The sequence below is a fragment of the Trichosurus vulpecula genome, chromosome 9 (assembly GCF_011100635.1).
Source record: "Trichosurus vulpecula isolate mTriVul1 chromosome 9, mTriVul1.pri, whole genome shotgun sequence".
In the NCBI taxonomy this organism is placed as follows: Eukaryota; Metazoa; Chordata; class Mammalia; order Diprotodontia; family Phalangeridae; genus Trichosurus; species Trichosurus vulpecula.
In genome coordinates, this window is record NC_050581.1 from 63,480,889 (window position 1) to 63,497,526 (window position 16,638).

A 16,638-nucleotide genomic window follows, 5' to 3' on the forward strand; every position below is an offset into this window, starting at 1 on the left:
CCTCATGTGGTCCGAAGGCACTACCCTTCATACAGATATACCATGCTATTTCCTTTAATGAACAGGTTCCATATATAGGTATAGAGATATTGTGATCAGATCTGATGTCAGAGGACTTTAGCCAGCCTGCTCTATGCCAATAGCTTTCTTGGGTCATTAGTGGGGTAATGCATGGCCTTGACCATCCAACTATGACAGACAGCATAATATAGAGGAAAGAACACTTCACGTGTGCAGAAATCCTACCATTTACCTGGTGTGTGACCTTAGGCAAATCACCCCACCTCTCCAGGCTTCAGTTTCCTCATTTATAAAATGAGGGGGTTAGAGTAAATGATCTCTGAGGTCCCTTTCAATTCTAATACTCTATGATTCTAAGACATTTCCCTCTTTATAGGAATCTTTTTTTCTCATCAATAAGATGGGAATATTACTACATACCTCAGAGGGTCGTTGGGTGAAAAGAGCTTTTTAAATGATAGCCTAAAAATGTGACCTGTTATAATAAATATGGGACATTAGATGAATTGTTCTACAGAAGGCCCAGGATGTCAATAATTGTCAAGTGATTGTATTCGGTAACAGTATAAAGAAAGTAATGATACGGCATCTCTCCCCTTTAAATAGGTCTTAATGTAATGTAAATGATAGCAATCCAGAAACTAGGCTTGTGGTCTATCAAATTGTTTCTCTTTATAACTCTTCTACTCTAGTGCAATGCCATACTAATCTAATGTCTTACAAAGGCCAAGTATTTATTCATTTTGAAATCATTTTTTAATCTGTCAATCTTAAGAAAGTTAACAAACAAAATACCAGCATCTATGGAATGTTGCCACATTAACGGCAAAAGATAGGAATCTTGCAATAGCACGTAAATCATATTTCCTGGATTTTCTACTCTAACAAACTGAAGTAGAGCTATCTAGTTATGGCCAACATCAACTCATGCACAGTATAAATATATGAAGGTACCTGATACACAAGAACACTGTAAGAACCAAATGTGTAGACAGCATAGGAGATTAAAAGGGCATTCAAAGTGATTGGGCAAGACCCAGACTGATCTTGTGGACAAATTTCCAAAATTTTTAGGCTTTCTTAAATTCCATTTATAATGTGAAATTTTCTTATGCCCTGCCAACATTGACCAACATTATCCGTATGCCCTTGACAGTCTGTCCTACTGTTGTCCTCTATGCTGAATGACCAAGAGAGGCCAAGAGTCACTCCCACCAGAAATCAGAGTTCTCCCATCAAGGCATGAAAACCTAAACCAAAGGGACAGGCTAAAGTTGTTATGTTTCATTACTCAATCGGCTGGCTGACTCCTTCCCATTGAGTCTATCTTGATTCCTTTTAATCTCTGGGTCTAAGGATACATAATTATCTTTAAGATTTAACTACCAGGAAGTGGCCTTGTATCTCCCATGTGCTTAAAACAAACCCTTGAGATGTCTGAGCTTCAGCTCATGCTTACTTGTCCATCAACATAACCTCTGAGGAAAGAACAATAAACAACAACACAAGAAATTATAAGGTACTGTGGAAAGCCCACTGGATTTGGAGTCAGAATCAGAATCACAGAGTTTCAGAATGGGACATGTAGGCCAGCCCATACTCTCAAAAGAGTCCGCTAGACAACACACCTCAGAAGTGGTCATCCAGCCTTTCCTTCAAGACTACCAGTGAGAGAATCTGCTACATCTTAAGGAAGTCCATCATGCCCTTGGATAGATTGTTAGAGATTTCATGGGGCCTAAATCTGCCTCTGTCTGTTGCTCTTGGTTCTACTTTTTGCAGTCAGACAGAGCAGATCTAATCCTTTTTCCTATTAGAAAATCTTAAGTAATTAAATATTACTGCCTTCCCTCCAGGGAAGCTAGGTGGCACAGGAGAAGAGCACTGGGCTTGAAGCCAGGAAGTTCTTCATGAGTTTAAATATGGCCTCAGACACTTACTAGCTGTGTGACCCTGGGCCTTTTGCCTCAGTTTCCTTATTTGTAAAATGAGCTAAAGAAGGAATGGAAAACCATTCCAGTATCTTTGTCAAGAAAGCCCCAAATGGGGTCACAGAGTCAGACACAACTGAAAACAACTGAACAACCGCCACCTCCCTTCCACCACCCTGAGTCTTCTCTTCTCTGGACTAAAAAGCCTTAGTTCCTTCAACACAACTGCACATGTCACATTTTCAAGGCTGTCATGGAGTCAGAAGACCTAGATTTGAATCCAAGCTCTACTGACTAATTCCTGTGTGTCCTTAGACTAGTAATCTCACCTCTCTGGTCCTCAACTTTAAATACTATTATGCTATGATCCAATTAAAGAGAAAAAAGAGAGATCATAGCAGAATCTTAGAGCCTAGCAAAATTCCTGAAGGTAGAGAAAGATCTTCACAAGAACAAAAGCTGTGTCTTATTATAAAAAAAATTTAAAGTATATGTTGCATCCAAGAAAAACTCAGCATGATTTCACAATCTCTACTTACATTGCTTTTTTCAATCCACTAAAGGAACTACTCAAATTTCCCAGCATCTGAGAGGAAGAAGCTTCTTAGCAGTTTAAAGTGGCTCTCCAGTATCAGAGTTTGCTGGGATTATCCTGTTTCTCCAATCTGCTAGCACATGCAATAGTGACTAACCAGAAATAAAAAGGAAGGTCCTGTTAAATCACATGAATCCATTTGACAAAAAACTCTTTCTCAGAAGGGGCTGCACCTGGGGAAATACCCAGAACAAAGGCATTACGATACTGAACCCATTAAGATTCTTCTGGGATACTTCTGATGGTTTGGAGAATTTGAATTGAAAAAAATCTGGTGTGTGCCTGCTTCATAATTCTTATCTTGGTTAGAAGATGACTTCAAGTCATCAGTGCCATCTAGATTCTGCTATGATTGTTTTTCCAGCATCGGTCCATAACTGTGTCCCCACAATAGCTGTTAGATTCAGGATGTGATTTGGGGTTTTCCCCCTACATTAATTCTATATATCCTAGAGTCAAAGAATGATTCTTTGACTAAGGTGGGAGAAGATGATTATGTCTAAATTGTAAGAAACAAGTGTTTCTTTATATTAAGTTGTGAATCTTTAGTGGTTTGCTGTTGTCTATAAAACAGCCTCCTTTACTTGGCATTGCATTTCCATTCCTTCACAGTCTGGTTCCAGTAGACCTTTCTAGAATTATTTCATTGTATTCCTCTTTATGTACTCTATGTTCTAGCCAAAAAGGCTCATGGCTATTTCCTAACCTCAGAATTCTACCTCCTAACATTGTGCATTGCACAGAACTGCCTGGAGGTGCCCTCGCTCCTCATCTCTGCCTCTTACATCCTTAGCTTCCTTCAAAGTTCAACTTAGGGGACATCTCCATTGGGGAGACTTCCCTGATCCCCCCTCGGGTGTTGGCGCTCATCGAATTATCTTGCACTTATCTATATAAATGTTGTACTCTACGAGGAAAATAACACCTTCTTGAAGACAAAAACTGCTTTTTTAAAAATTGTTTTTGTCTCTTTAGCTCCTAGTACAGTGCCTTGCACTCAGTCAACAAACATTTATTAAGCATATCCTATGTACCTGGCACTGTAGGGGTATAATAATGTTTGCTGCCCTAAATATTTTTCACATTTGACTTGGTAGCAAGCCACTTCAGTGAAGTTTCTAAAATAAAAAAAAGTTTGAAAAAAACACGCAGCATTAATTTAGCTGCTTTTTTACTTAAGATATTCAAATAGAATTTTAAATATCTTTCCTCATAATTTCCCATAATGTCCTTGGAAATTTGTTCTGCAGTATCATGACAAGAGAACCTTGCCATTTAGAGGGACATTATGTTGCAGAGGGAGTGGTACAGATTAACCTAGGTGTATGAAATCTCTTCCATCTCTGAGAGACTTTGATTTTGACCCCATGACTCCTCTACTCAAGAGCCTTCAATATGACCCTATTACCTCTAGTCGAAGCAGTATGATACTGGTTCTGAAAGGGCCAACTGGCTCAAGAGTTAGTGCGCATGGTTTGTTCAAATGTTACCCTTAACACTTACTACCTATTCAACACCCTTGAGGGTTCTGCTCTCCCTCTGCAGCATGGAGGGAAATTTTAGTTACATATATTCCTAATAACTTTTAAAAATAGAACCTTGTTATAAATATAACCTTGTTCTAGAACAGGGGTGCTTAACTTAGGGTCCATGACCTTTTTAAAAAAATATTTTGATGATTGTATTTTAATATATTTAGTTTCATCTGTAATCCTATGTATTTTATTTTATATATTTAAAAACATTATTTGCAGAAGGGGTCCATAGGCTTCTTCAGACTGCCAAAGGGGTCTTTGACACAGAAAAAAAGGTTAAAAACCCCCTGTTCTGGTGCTCCTTTACAGTTAGGCTTAAAAAACCTATGCATCGACCAAAATGTGTCTCCTTTCCCACCATTTTCACGGTCACAATGGCTAACTGTGGCAACTGAAAATTAGGTTCCTATGTGTTAAATTCCATTTTTATTACAATTCTTACTTTTCAGTAGCATTTTTTATTCTCTCAATCTTAGCATGACATCCTTTGGACCCTGTCCAATGAGCCTACATTGCTTTGCAGAATGTAGAATAAGAATGCTGCCTATATGGAAACACGTGTATACATATACATATGAAATATAGAATCTGATGAAGTGTGGCTCAGGATGAAGGTGTTTAATAATATTCACATAACTGAAAATAGAATTAAAATGAACAAAATCCAAAATGCTTGAGTATTTATCTGCTATAATGCATTACCGACCCCCTAGGTGTGTGTACACCACACTCTATGAGGATGGATTCATACAGATACATACAGCAAAGACAAATAATCCAGGCTAATTGCATGACTGCACTAGAGTTACCACTGACAAGAGAAGGGGAAAACAACACAATTTTAGAGGAAGCACAGTGAGTCTGGGAGGTGCACCTTCCCTAAAGGGGAAGGTATTACAAATCTCCATCTTTCAAGGGAACTCAAGCTTTAAGTCTTTCCAGCCCAGAAGGGCTGCTTCCATTGTGCCCTGTGTGCAAAAGACCTTCTCAGCAGGCAAGGAGAAAGTGGCAATGGGGTCACTCGCTGACCCAAATTTGTCAGATCCTACTGGGAAACCAACTCATGCTGTCAGATGAAGCTGCTAGGCCTAAACAGACTAGTTGGATTAACTACAGAAGACAAACTCCAGACTTGATGTTGCTAATATCATCACCACCATCTTGCAATCCTGATGGATCGAGGAGATTGGTCTACAGTTAAAATGGCACACTACTTGGTTGGGGATGGTCAATAGAGCACACTGTATTGTCTTTGGAAGGTAACTTCTTTTCTTGGCTATGTTAGAGAAGCTAAGGAGTGACGTCAAGGTGTTGTCTGGCCAGAATTTGCAGATAAACCATAGAACTCTTCTCCTCCATCAGGCCTGGATTTAGGCTCCTTTAATTCCTGCAGTGATACAGGAGCTTCCAAATATCAAATTATTATCAGGCGGTCTTGGGGGAACCTCTGGGCCCTGAAATAAAGTAGACAGACTTTCTATTGAAACATGCTCTGGAGCAATTGAGTCCTGTCTGTGCAAACTGCGCTAAAACCCTGGAAAACAGAGTCTTTTAACGTGGCGAGTCTGAATCTTTTAAGAAAGCCTAACAAAGGTCAAGCGTGTTAGTGGATTTTTTGTTATGGTACTTGTCACCATAAGCTTAAAAACTTCCCCCTCCATTTCTCATCTAGTTCTTTACTAAACAAAATTAGGCTTACGCATTTGGAAAAAAAAATACTCACATCCTATATAAGTACCATGATTGGCCTGAATTTTCATTGTACTAGCTGCTATTAATCGCACTAAAACTCAGAGTCAAGTAACCTTCTCCTATTCACACTATCCTCATCTCATACTCTTCACTTCTTGGTCTACAGTGACTTCCACACATTATAACCATGGCATAAACTTTTAATGTATTCCATAAGAAAGCTTATGTCAATAAGTCAATAAGAGAATTCCAAAACTCATATTCTCATTCTCTCTCTCTCTCTCTCTCTCTCTCTCTCTCTCTCTCTCTCTCTTTCTCCTCTTTCTTTCTCCCTTTCTGCTCTCCCCCTCCCTCTCTCTATGCTTTGCCCCCCACCCCTCATAAAAGGTACAGAATCCATGGGAGGGCACAATAGGCCATTCCTCATATTAGGCCTCTACATTTCTAAAATGGTTACATTTCTAGATGTCTACAACAAAGATGTCCACAGTGAAGAACATTAGTTTTTCAAAGCCAATGATCCCCATGGATAGAAAATCTACCCAGCTGATGAACTCCTATGTACGTTAGTTTTGGTAAATTGGAAAAATGAAAGATAGAAAGAGGCATCTCTCCCCACTGTAAGGATACTGACAATCAAACATCAATAACTGGTAGGCAAATTGGTCTGGCCTCACAGTCGTCATCATAAACGAGGGTTTATTAAGCATACACATGTACGTGACATCACCAAACTTAGACCTTGGCCCTGCCCTCTAGGAGCTTACAATCTAAACTAGACAATATTGTCAGGAAAAAAAATAAAATAATACCGGCATATGATGTATATATATCGGCAGATATATAAACAGAAAAAAATGCATTATTGTCATGAGCAGTGAAATTTGAGAGAGTGTAAGAATGAAACGAAGAAGGAAATCCTTACTTCATTTCAGGAGGCCTTTTGTTGCTACTGTTTAGTTATGGTTTTCCTGGCAAAGATACTGGAGTAGTTTGCCTTTTCCTTCTCCAGCTCAGTTTACATATGAGGAAACTGAGGCAAACAGGGTTAAGTGACTTGCCCAAGGTCACATAGCTAGTAAATGTTTGAGGCTGGATTTGAACTCAGGTCTTCCTGACTCTAGTCCTGGTGTTCAATTCACCATACCACCTACCTGCCTGTTCAGGAAACCTAGGAAACTTTTAAAGGAGATCATATTTTCAGGAATTCTAAGGATAGTGAAAGGGAATGATGATACCTAAAGAAACCCTAGTCAGGTGAACAGAATGTTACAGTTTTGAAAGGGCACTTATTGTTCTACCAGTCAACCTCCCATAGTCCACAGATGAAGAAACTGAAGTCTAGAGAAGTAAAGAAGATTTATTTGCCCAAGACCACACAGATAGTGAGCGTACTGTTCTGCAAATGGCAGGTGGCGACATCAGGGAAAACAATGAGGTTTTAGGTTAAATTACTAGGTTAGGTTAATTGTTAATTACCTATTAGGTTAAAGTCACTGAAAAAGAGAGAAATAGAGATAGTCAAATTAAGTCAAATGGACTGTGAAGAGTTGGTGAGAGGTTGGATCTTAGGAAAGACAGCTAGAAGTTGAAAACGTCTTGCTAAGGAAGTAATGCTACACATGGCAGCTAAAAGAGTAAGAAGATGTGAAGGCTTAGAAGACGACAAGAAGAAGCTCTGTTCTCACCATTTTTGATCTGACTTGGCAAGGAGAAATGCATTTAGAGATATGAAGGTTCCGAAATGTGAAGAATTTAAGGTGGTCAGACAAAATTAAGTCTCCTACATAATAGAAAACTTAATTAAACTCATAGGAGCTAATGATCTAATTCAACTGTGAAGCAGAAAGGGCTGTTGTTGTTTGTCCTTCATTCTCAAAGAGAGCAGAACTATGAGTGAAGACAGGGAGCCTTTGGGAATTCCTCAGATGGAAGAAGCTAAGTAGATTGGGTTCAGCCAAAGGACACAGTCCAGGAATAAGTGATGAGTTATGAGGCAAACCAGTTGAGGAAAAGTACTTTGAAAGCCCAAAGTCAGGGAGTACTGAGTAATAATTGGTAGTCAAACAAGTACACCAAGTAGAGGAGAGAAAGACTGAGAATGGAGATGGGAAAATGGTTCTATTCTATGGCAATGAAAGTCATTAGAGACGGGTAAAGATGGTTTCTCTATCTGGGGGTGAGGGATGGGAGACAAAAGTCAAACAGTAGAGGATTCAGAAGGTAGAAGTGAACAGTTTAAAGAAAATAGAGTTGTAGGAAAGGTTCTGAATTTTTTTTTTGAAGAATAGAAGAATCTAAGTTTCCAATCACCACTATTACCAAATCTCTTATTTCCTTTTGGGAAGTTCTTCTAATAAGAATGAATCATTTATGTTTTTGTGAAAAATAATTAAAATATAGAAAGTCAAATCATTGCTTATTAAGCTTCTCTGCTTTCTTCAGAAGATGTCTTCCTTTAGAATGAATTTAAATGGAAGAATTCTTCCCTCACCTTCCACGTCAGCTGCCAACAGTTATATTCTTTCAGAGGCATTTTGTTATCCCAGACTGATAAATACAGATCTTATTTCAAGTAAACCCTTAGGAAGACAATGTATCTGCATTCTCTCCTAGTCTTTGCCAAGGAGAAGGAACACATCATACCCCACATCTTTTAGAAATGTTGATATTTCAGAACATACACAAAAACCAAAACAACAAAGGTACCTAACTCAAAACTCTAGCAAAAATTCCCACAGAACTTCGATTAAGAAAACATTCTTTGCACAAATTTTTAAGGAAGTCATTCATAGAATCAGGAAATCTTGGCATTAGAAGAGATTGAAAATGCCATCTAGTCCAACCACCTACACAACGCAAGAATACCTTCCATAGTAATTCTTTTCTTCTTTGTTGTTGTTGGGTGTTTGCTTGTTGGTTTGTTTTGGTAATGGGCATTTTAGTCTAGAGGTGAAATTCTTAAATGTTATACTTTCTTTTCCACATATCATTAATAAAAGTTGAGGAGGGCACTGCCATGATCAACTTCATTAACAATATAATTTTAATGTAAGCCAACATACAACATAAGTATGATCACAGCAGGGTAGTATGAGTGCTACCAGCAAATGAATACTGTCCTAAGAGAGATTTCCTGTTAAACAATATAAAATAATGTCCCTGTCATCAATGCCCCTACCATAAGAACAGTACTTTGCATTCAAATAATACCTTTTCCCCAAGAAACTCAAAGCTCTTTTCATATAGCATCTCATTTATCTTGACATTTTAAAATTAATCTAAAAAAAAGTGGGCTCCAGTCTTACATAATGACAGGTTTCAAATACTTCCCATCCAATCCACTACACCCTATTCCATCCTTTAATTAGTCACGTGAGGAATGTGAGGGAAAGGTACAAAATAACAGGAGAGCCTTATTTAAAAGATTCTGTTATCCATTACTTAACTCCATTCTCCAGCCCATTTTCAGGACACTGAACATTGCTTGACCTCTACCATTTATAGCAGAAAGTCGTGAGACTATCAACACAAAATTTCTCACCTTATTCCAGAAGCACTATAAGAAACCTATATAGCAGGGGCAGTATGCTTGCCACTGTGTAAGGACATGAAAATAGGCAGAAGAGACCTACTCTTGGTTGGCCTCCACAAATTTGGAATCAAGTGGCTACTTAGATTACGGCAGTTCTAGTTCCTTCTTGCTGCCAAGTAGCTATTTGGGTCATGTAATGATGGAGAACTAAGGGCATAATCCAAAGCTTTTTAAACTTTTGGCATAAAACTGAGTTAGCCCCCTAGGATTAACTTCTTTCTGAATGAATAGGAGTCAGCCTAGATAATATCTTCTTCATGCACTATTGAGGCTCTTATTCATACTTAACACCGTCAAAAAAAACCCCTTACGCTGGAATTTAAGACTACACTATAGGAATAAAGTATCTATACTGATTTTATTTTATACCATACATAACCATCTTCTACTACTTCAAAAGGTATTTCTTGATAGAACTAAGTGAAACCGATTTTAAATTACATACATTTCCAATCTTTTGTAACTGAATGAACACAGTCTTATTATACTTCTTGTTCAGTTTTCTCAAGGTAAGTACCGCCTTGACTCTGAATTTTTCTTGGTTAATGGATTTAGACGACAGACTCCAAGAGAAGTCAGTGTCTGATTCCCTGACTGTATCTCTCATGCCAGCAGGTATTACATCCTAAGGATTATGTAGATGAGAAAACAACGAATCCAGTCCATGGGCTAGCTGCCCCAACAGTACTCAGGCATTTCACTCCATTCCAGTCATCTTTTTGATTCTGATAAACACAGTCGTTTACAGAGAGAAGCAGCAAAACAGCTAAGAAAAATAAACATCTGTACTTACATGTGTCTGGCTTGAGTTGACTGTTTGTGATTCCAAAGTACTGGGGATTTTCAATGACAGGAATCTTGGTCATTCCAATGATGACAGCATCAGGGCCTCCTTCTGAAGAAGATGGAGTATTACTTCCATTGGAGATGTGATGGAGTGGACTGGCGGAGTCATCATCATTACTGATAACTGAAGAAGGACCTAGAGTTAGAAACAAAAATTCCCCTGTAACTCCATATATTGTTCTCTCTCCATTCCTTAGCAAGGATCATTTGGCAATCTCCCTCTAATCAAATCTCCCAATAGTGGTCTTACATTCTCCTTTAACTCTTCCACTGAAAACCTAAGAGACCTAAATTTTAGTTCTCCATCTATCACCAACTGGCTATGTGACCTCGGGCAAGTCACTTAATCTTCTGGGATCTCAGTTTCCTCATCTGAAGAATTTGTTATGAGATTAATGGCTGCTCTACTGACCTCAGTGTTGTAGTGAGGATTACAAGAGAAAAGTGATGTAAAAATATTGCTTAGAGCATCAGGAATTCTATACATAGCAGGCATTAAAACTAGCATTACCATCTTTATAATAGTGGCAGTGAAACTCTATCTGGTCACCATTGAATGCGATGATGATGATACTGCATCTCTTTACTTTTTTATAGTCAGTGTGAAATGTTTGTTATTTTTTGTGTGAAATTCTTTGTAAATCATTGGTATGAAACACCAATCCAATGGGCATGAATATGCCCCATCCTTAAGTTTTGTCTATCACCTGGGTTCATTGCTTGGCTGTTTGTTTATTAAAGTAACAGAAATAAAATATACCCCCTAAACAAGACTTAAACATTTTTACCCTTTGAGAATATACTAAGAATGGATCATATGTATGTGTGTGCATGTATAGTATATATACACATATATATTACATATGTTACATACTTAGTCTTGTCTATAAAATTCATCTTTTTTACCACTAAACTCAAACTTAAAAGGAAAATCAGACTGAGAATAGATTATCATAAAGGAAAGGATCTGTGCCAATGATCACTTTGAGGTTTGTAAATCATGAAGACCTCAACGGTCCAATTCAAGCAATCCATAATGGAGCAGTAGAACAAGAATTCCCTAGATAGATATTATACATGTTTCTAAGGTATGTTGAAAGAATAGGGAGTCCTTTTGAAGCAGATGACTGGTTAAACCTCCTGGAGGGAGCAAGTGTGTGAATGTGTGTGTGTGTGTGTGTGTGTGTGTGTGCGTGTGAGAGAGAGAGAGGGAGAGAGAGAGAAAGCCATTAGGACGTGGGAGAAGAAGGAAGCAAGGAGAAGGAAGCAAGAATCATGTATCTGGACAAATACTTCTTTTATGGAGGAAGAAGGGAGAATTTTCACCTCCTGGGTCCTAAAGCATGATTTTCCTTACTCTGAATTTTAAGAATTCCCCCCAGCAATGATGGAAATCCCAATTTCTCCTTTCATTTGCTGCCTATCACCAACCCACCTATGCATAGATAAGGAAGGATAATTATAAAAATAACAAGAATTATCTTTTCACCCTTTTTAATGGATAGAGCAATGGTGAGTAATTGTCCTAAGATTCACCCCCACCCCCCCACCCCACTTGGGGACTATCATTCAGTTTTCAGCAATAACAATGAACTATTCTGGGCTTTTTGTGAAATATACAACAAGCTGCCAACTGCACTTTTAGCTGATTTTGAGAAAGTATTCTCAAGAGGGTGAATTAGAGTTCACTCTATTGACACACTTCAGGTTAGTCCTGCACATCAGACCTCCCAAAACATGCCAAGAGGAGAGGAAGATCAGTTAAGTTCACCATTTGGTGGCATCTCACTTGCTGCTTACATGTGTGTGAGAGTTGAGATTAGGAGTACCACCCAGGGATAAATAGAAAAATGCCTTCTTTCACGGATTCCTTCTCATCATTGTTAAATGATTTGCTTACTGGCATGGCAGGCCTGGATCACCCTAGGGTTTAAGCCCAAAATTCTAGCCAGAAATGAAAACTGGAAATCAGTTTCCCTTGGGAATTCCACATGTTACCTTCTCATCACTTGTTATAATCACTGGTTTCAGTTACTAGTTGAGATTTGTTTTTCATTTTTATCTTATTAAACCATGCTACTGACTAGCTTTCTTGAAAAAGATAGTCTATGTCATATGTTTCTAGATAGTTTCCAGACTTCAACCTTATGTTAAAATTGCATCTTGTTCTGGTTCCTCTGACCCCTCCCCCACCCACATACACATACCCCTAAACACTTTTATAAGTAGCCAGTATAAAGGGGCATTAGCAGGAAATAAGATTGCATAGGGGAACCTGGAAGTCACATACAAACCATTCCAAAGATCAAAAGAGCATAATTTACAAATTGTATAATATTTTAACCAAAATTCACATGCTGGTGGTATGTACTGAATCAGCAGAAGCAATCTGGGCACTGTTGTCAAGGTTCTGATCCTATGATATGTAAATGCCAGACAAATGCCACAACTCCACCATTCCAGACCAGCAGAATATTAAAACGGTGCTGATGACTTTGAGAAGACGACTTTTAAAGTTTTACCGATAACTTTGAGATGATTTATGAACTAACCCAAAGGAAGCACAGATAAAAAGTTTGTCTGTTTCCCCTGCAAAACCCTATAAAAATGAGACCTCACTGTCCTGATCCCAAGTGGGGGCTCATGGTGCTGAGTGCTCATAACTCTAAACCATGGTAACTTGTGTGATACTCTCTGTCTCTCCCCCTCCCCATCCTCTTACTCTGCTACCTGCCTCCCTTCCCCATCCCATTCTCCATCCCATTCCTCGTCCCAACACTGCCTTGTCACTTAAACTCTCTTTGCTTTACTTTTTCCTCATTTGTAAAATGGGGAGGATAACAGTATCTATTTCCCAAGGTTATTGTGACGATTAAAAGAAAAAAAATACTTTCTATGTTTGCCATCATACCCTTCGTGGTTATTAAAATCCCGTTTCCAAATCATGGTCTTTCCTAACAAGTACCCAAAGAATTGGGCATTCCATAATTTCATAGACTAATTATCAATTCAACTCTTAACACAGATGTTACAATTGCAAAAGACAAAACAAAAAAAACTCCATACCTTTTAGAAAGAGGAGAAATCCTAGAATTCCCACCTGAGCCACTGGAGCTATTAGGAACTTACACGTCCCATTTGTTCTTGTAAAACACTCTTTCACTAGCCCAGCTCCTGGTAAAATCATCACCATAATCAACCTCCTTAGAACCCCCCAGAGCATTATGTTGTGTTAAATTGAACTGAAATCAATCAGAAATACTAGATTGGGTGTGGTACAGAAGGAAAAAAAAACACTAGATGAAGAATCCTCACTTTTCCACTTTGTACCTGTATGAGTCTGGTAAAGTCATTTATCCTCTTTGGATCTCAGTGGTCTCATCTGGAAAGTGGGATGCTGGGCTTTGTCAATCAATATGCATTTATTAAATGCTTACTATGTTCCAGAATTATGCTAAGTGCAAAATCACACACAAAGTCCCCATCCTCAAGGAGCTTATATACTGAGAGAGAAACTTGTAAATAAATAGGTAAAAATACAAAGAGCTACAAGAATAAAAGGAAGGTCCCTCTGAGCTCTAAATCTATAACCTTGAATTATCATCTGAGGTAGTTTGGTATTGGGAGACGGCTTTAAGACTCCAACTAAATCATCTGACATGTAGTTTAACCCTAGCCTAAAAGCTCAGTTTTTAAGAATATCCCTTTTGCTTATTTTTCTCCTCCCACCCAAATCTCATCTCCTCCATCCCACTGGCAATTAAAACTTTGACCTTGATTTGGCAGTCCATAAGGGAAATGGACTCACTGTTGGAAAAAAGCATTTCCCTCCCAATGCCAAGGCAATATGAAGCAGCAAAGGTAATTTTTCAAATGGCCTTTTCACTTTGCCAGAAAGTCTGTTGACAAATTTAAGCAACACATAAATCTGTGCAATTTTTTCCAGTGAAATATTAATTCTAATGCCATTTTCGCCATTATTAATGTTTTAAATATTGGACGATGGATAGGGCTGGCAAAGTTGCAGGGATTAAGCCCATTTTTCTACAAACATTTTGATATAATGAAGTGCAGAGCCCAGCAAGGAAGCTGGAGAGGGGAAGACAGCTCTCCAGGCTCAGACAATAGATGTCTATATAATTTGACAGCAGCTCGGCTGTGCATAGTAAAGGGAATGCCTCTGTGTGCTTGTGTAAATGCATGTACTATAGCATGAGACATGGGGAGGCAAGGGAAAGAGGAACCATTGCACTCCACAGGATATACCAACAACCACTTATTAGACCCCCAGAGAAAAATCTTATTAATACATATTAATAAAAACATTAATTAGACTTCTGTGTGCAAACTTGCTCAGCTTCAGCTACACGGTACTGCAATCCCAACAGATAAATGCAAATTCTACTTGACAGCACCAGACTCTCGGTTCATTTTAATATCTTACCATCGCAAAGGGCTAAGTCTCTTTTATTTTAGCACTTATCCTGGCACACAGTTTCATAGCCACATGTACACCTAGCATAAGCTTAGTTTCCAGGGGTTAGTCGAAAAAACAGAGGTGGTCTCAGAAAGCTCCCCCACCCACCCAAGCACTTAGGTTTCCAAAAGGAGGGAATGCAAGTGATATTTGATAAGCAGCTATTTCCAAGTAGTAGTGTTAGTGAAAAAATGTGTGAACTGGAGAGAACAACTTAATGATACTAAAATATATTACATATAAAAGAAAGTTTTCTTTATGAAAAATTGTTTTATTTCATTACTTATGTGCATATGCATGATAAACTCTAGAATATATTTCCTTTTGTTTTGAATTCAGGATATAAGAAGGCTTAACTAAAGCCAAGTTGTAAAGCAAGAGATAAAAAAAAAAAGTTTAGGAACCTCTTTCCTAGTCTATGCCTGCCAGATGAGATAAAGGTACATTCAAGTTGGTCTCCGCTGTGAATAGTAAATAACACAACTCTTTTCAGAAGACACTTTCCTTATGGCAGGGCCTAAAAGAGTAAAGTGTGTTACTGCTGCTGCTGTTGCTGCTGCTACTGCTGCTGCTACTCCTGCTCCTGTTTTCACGCATTATCAATCACGGAGTATCCCAAGCAACTGCCATCAAGTAGGCTAAGAAATATTAACAGCTAGAGTTGAGGTATAATATGACTTGGGACTGACTCATCATGCTGGGATGGCAAGGGAACCTTTCGATTCACCTCCCGGATATATTTTTAATTAAATATTTTACTTAAAATTTGGAGAGAAAGTGTGTCCTAGAGGATAGAGAGGCAGCTTCAAAGTCATAAAGACCTGAGTTCAAATCCTGCTTCTGACACATACTCTGTGCTGTATGACTCTGGACAAGTCACTTAACCTCTGTGTTCTAGTCAATTCTCCAAGGCTGTAAGTTGCAGAGAAGGTGCTGCCCTGAACTTCTAAAGGAAGGTTTTTGATTCAGGAGTTCCTTATGCTAATTAAATCACAGTTCCAATCCCTACTCTCCCTACTCAACATGGAACATCAAATGCAATCAACTAAAGTTGCTAAGTATTTGTTAATATTTAAACTAATTCAATTCAAAACATAATATATGATGAGAAGTTTTAGTCACTTGATTATTTCCCCTTTAGGTTCATTTTTTTTCTGTGGGAGGAGGTTGTCCAGACCTATAATTCAATTGATGTAGGGAATTCCTGCTAAGGAAACCCCATTTACCACTGTATATCAGTCTCTAATTGGCTACTTCAGTCTTAGAGTTATGTAAGGCACTCATAGTGACTTAGAGTTACATGCCAGGCATAAATGCAACTTGAACCCAGGTTTTCATGAATCCAAGACCCGATGTCTTTCTGTTAATTTTCATGTACTGTCTTCTTCCATGGTCATAATGAGCATTCCATCCTTCTAGGTTCTTTTCTAAATTTTGCATCAAGTTACTTTCAAATTCTTCATATTAGTTTTAATTGCATTGCAGTATTCCATTACATTAACTTTTTTGTCTATTCACTTATCGTTTGGACATTTAGTTTGCTTCCTTTTCTTTTTTTCACAATCATACGTAATACAAAAATAAAAATCTTTAAAAAGATAGCTCTTGCTTTTCATAACACTTTTAGGGACATATCCTAAAGTCTGGAATTAGTGGATCAAATGGGATGATTTAAAAAAAATAACTTCTACTGCACAGTACCAGATTACTTTCCAAAAAGAATTCTTTTGTAATTCCACCAGCAAGGAATGAATGTACCTGTTTCTCCACAACCCTACCAGCACTGACTTTCCTTGCTTTTGCTTTTATTTACTTTGGCTAATTAGATGAGTTTGAGATGGTACCTCAGAGTTGTTTTCATATGGATCTCTTTGATTTTGAATGAGGTTGAGAAGTTTCTCAAATGCTTATTAACAACATGTGTTTCCTCATTTGAAAATTGCCTA

The 16,638-nt window shown here is 38.2% G+C and overlaps 1 protein-coding gene across 1 annotated transcript in view; it reads right to left on the bottom strand.

Annotated features, from left to right (window-relative positions):
* LOC118832131 (BDNF/NT-3 growth factors receptor) overlaps positions 1-15,289 on the bottom strand; it is a 180,520-nt gene extending 165,231 nt beyond the window's left edge. Inside the window, exons 1-2 of the mRNA XM_036739561.1 lie at positions 15,232-15,289; positions 10,163-10,351 (exon numbers count right to left, since the gene is read on the bottom strand). Of these exons, the coding sequence (XP_036595456.1) occupies positions 10,163-10,351; positions 15,232-15,289 (247 nt within the window). The remainder of the gene's footprint in view (positions 1-10,162; positions 10,352-15,231) is intronic.
* Between the last annotated feature and the right edge of the window lie 1,349 nt (positions 15,290-16,638).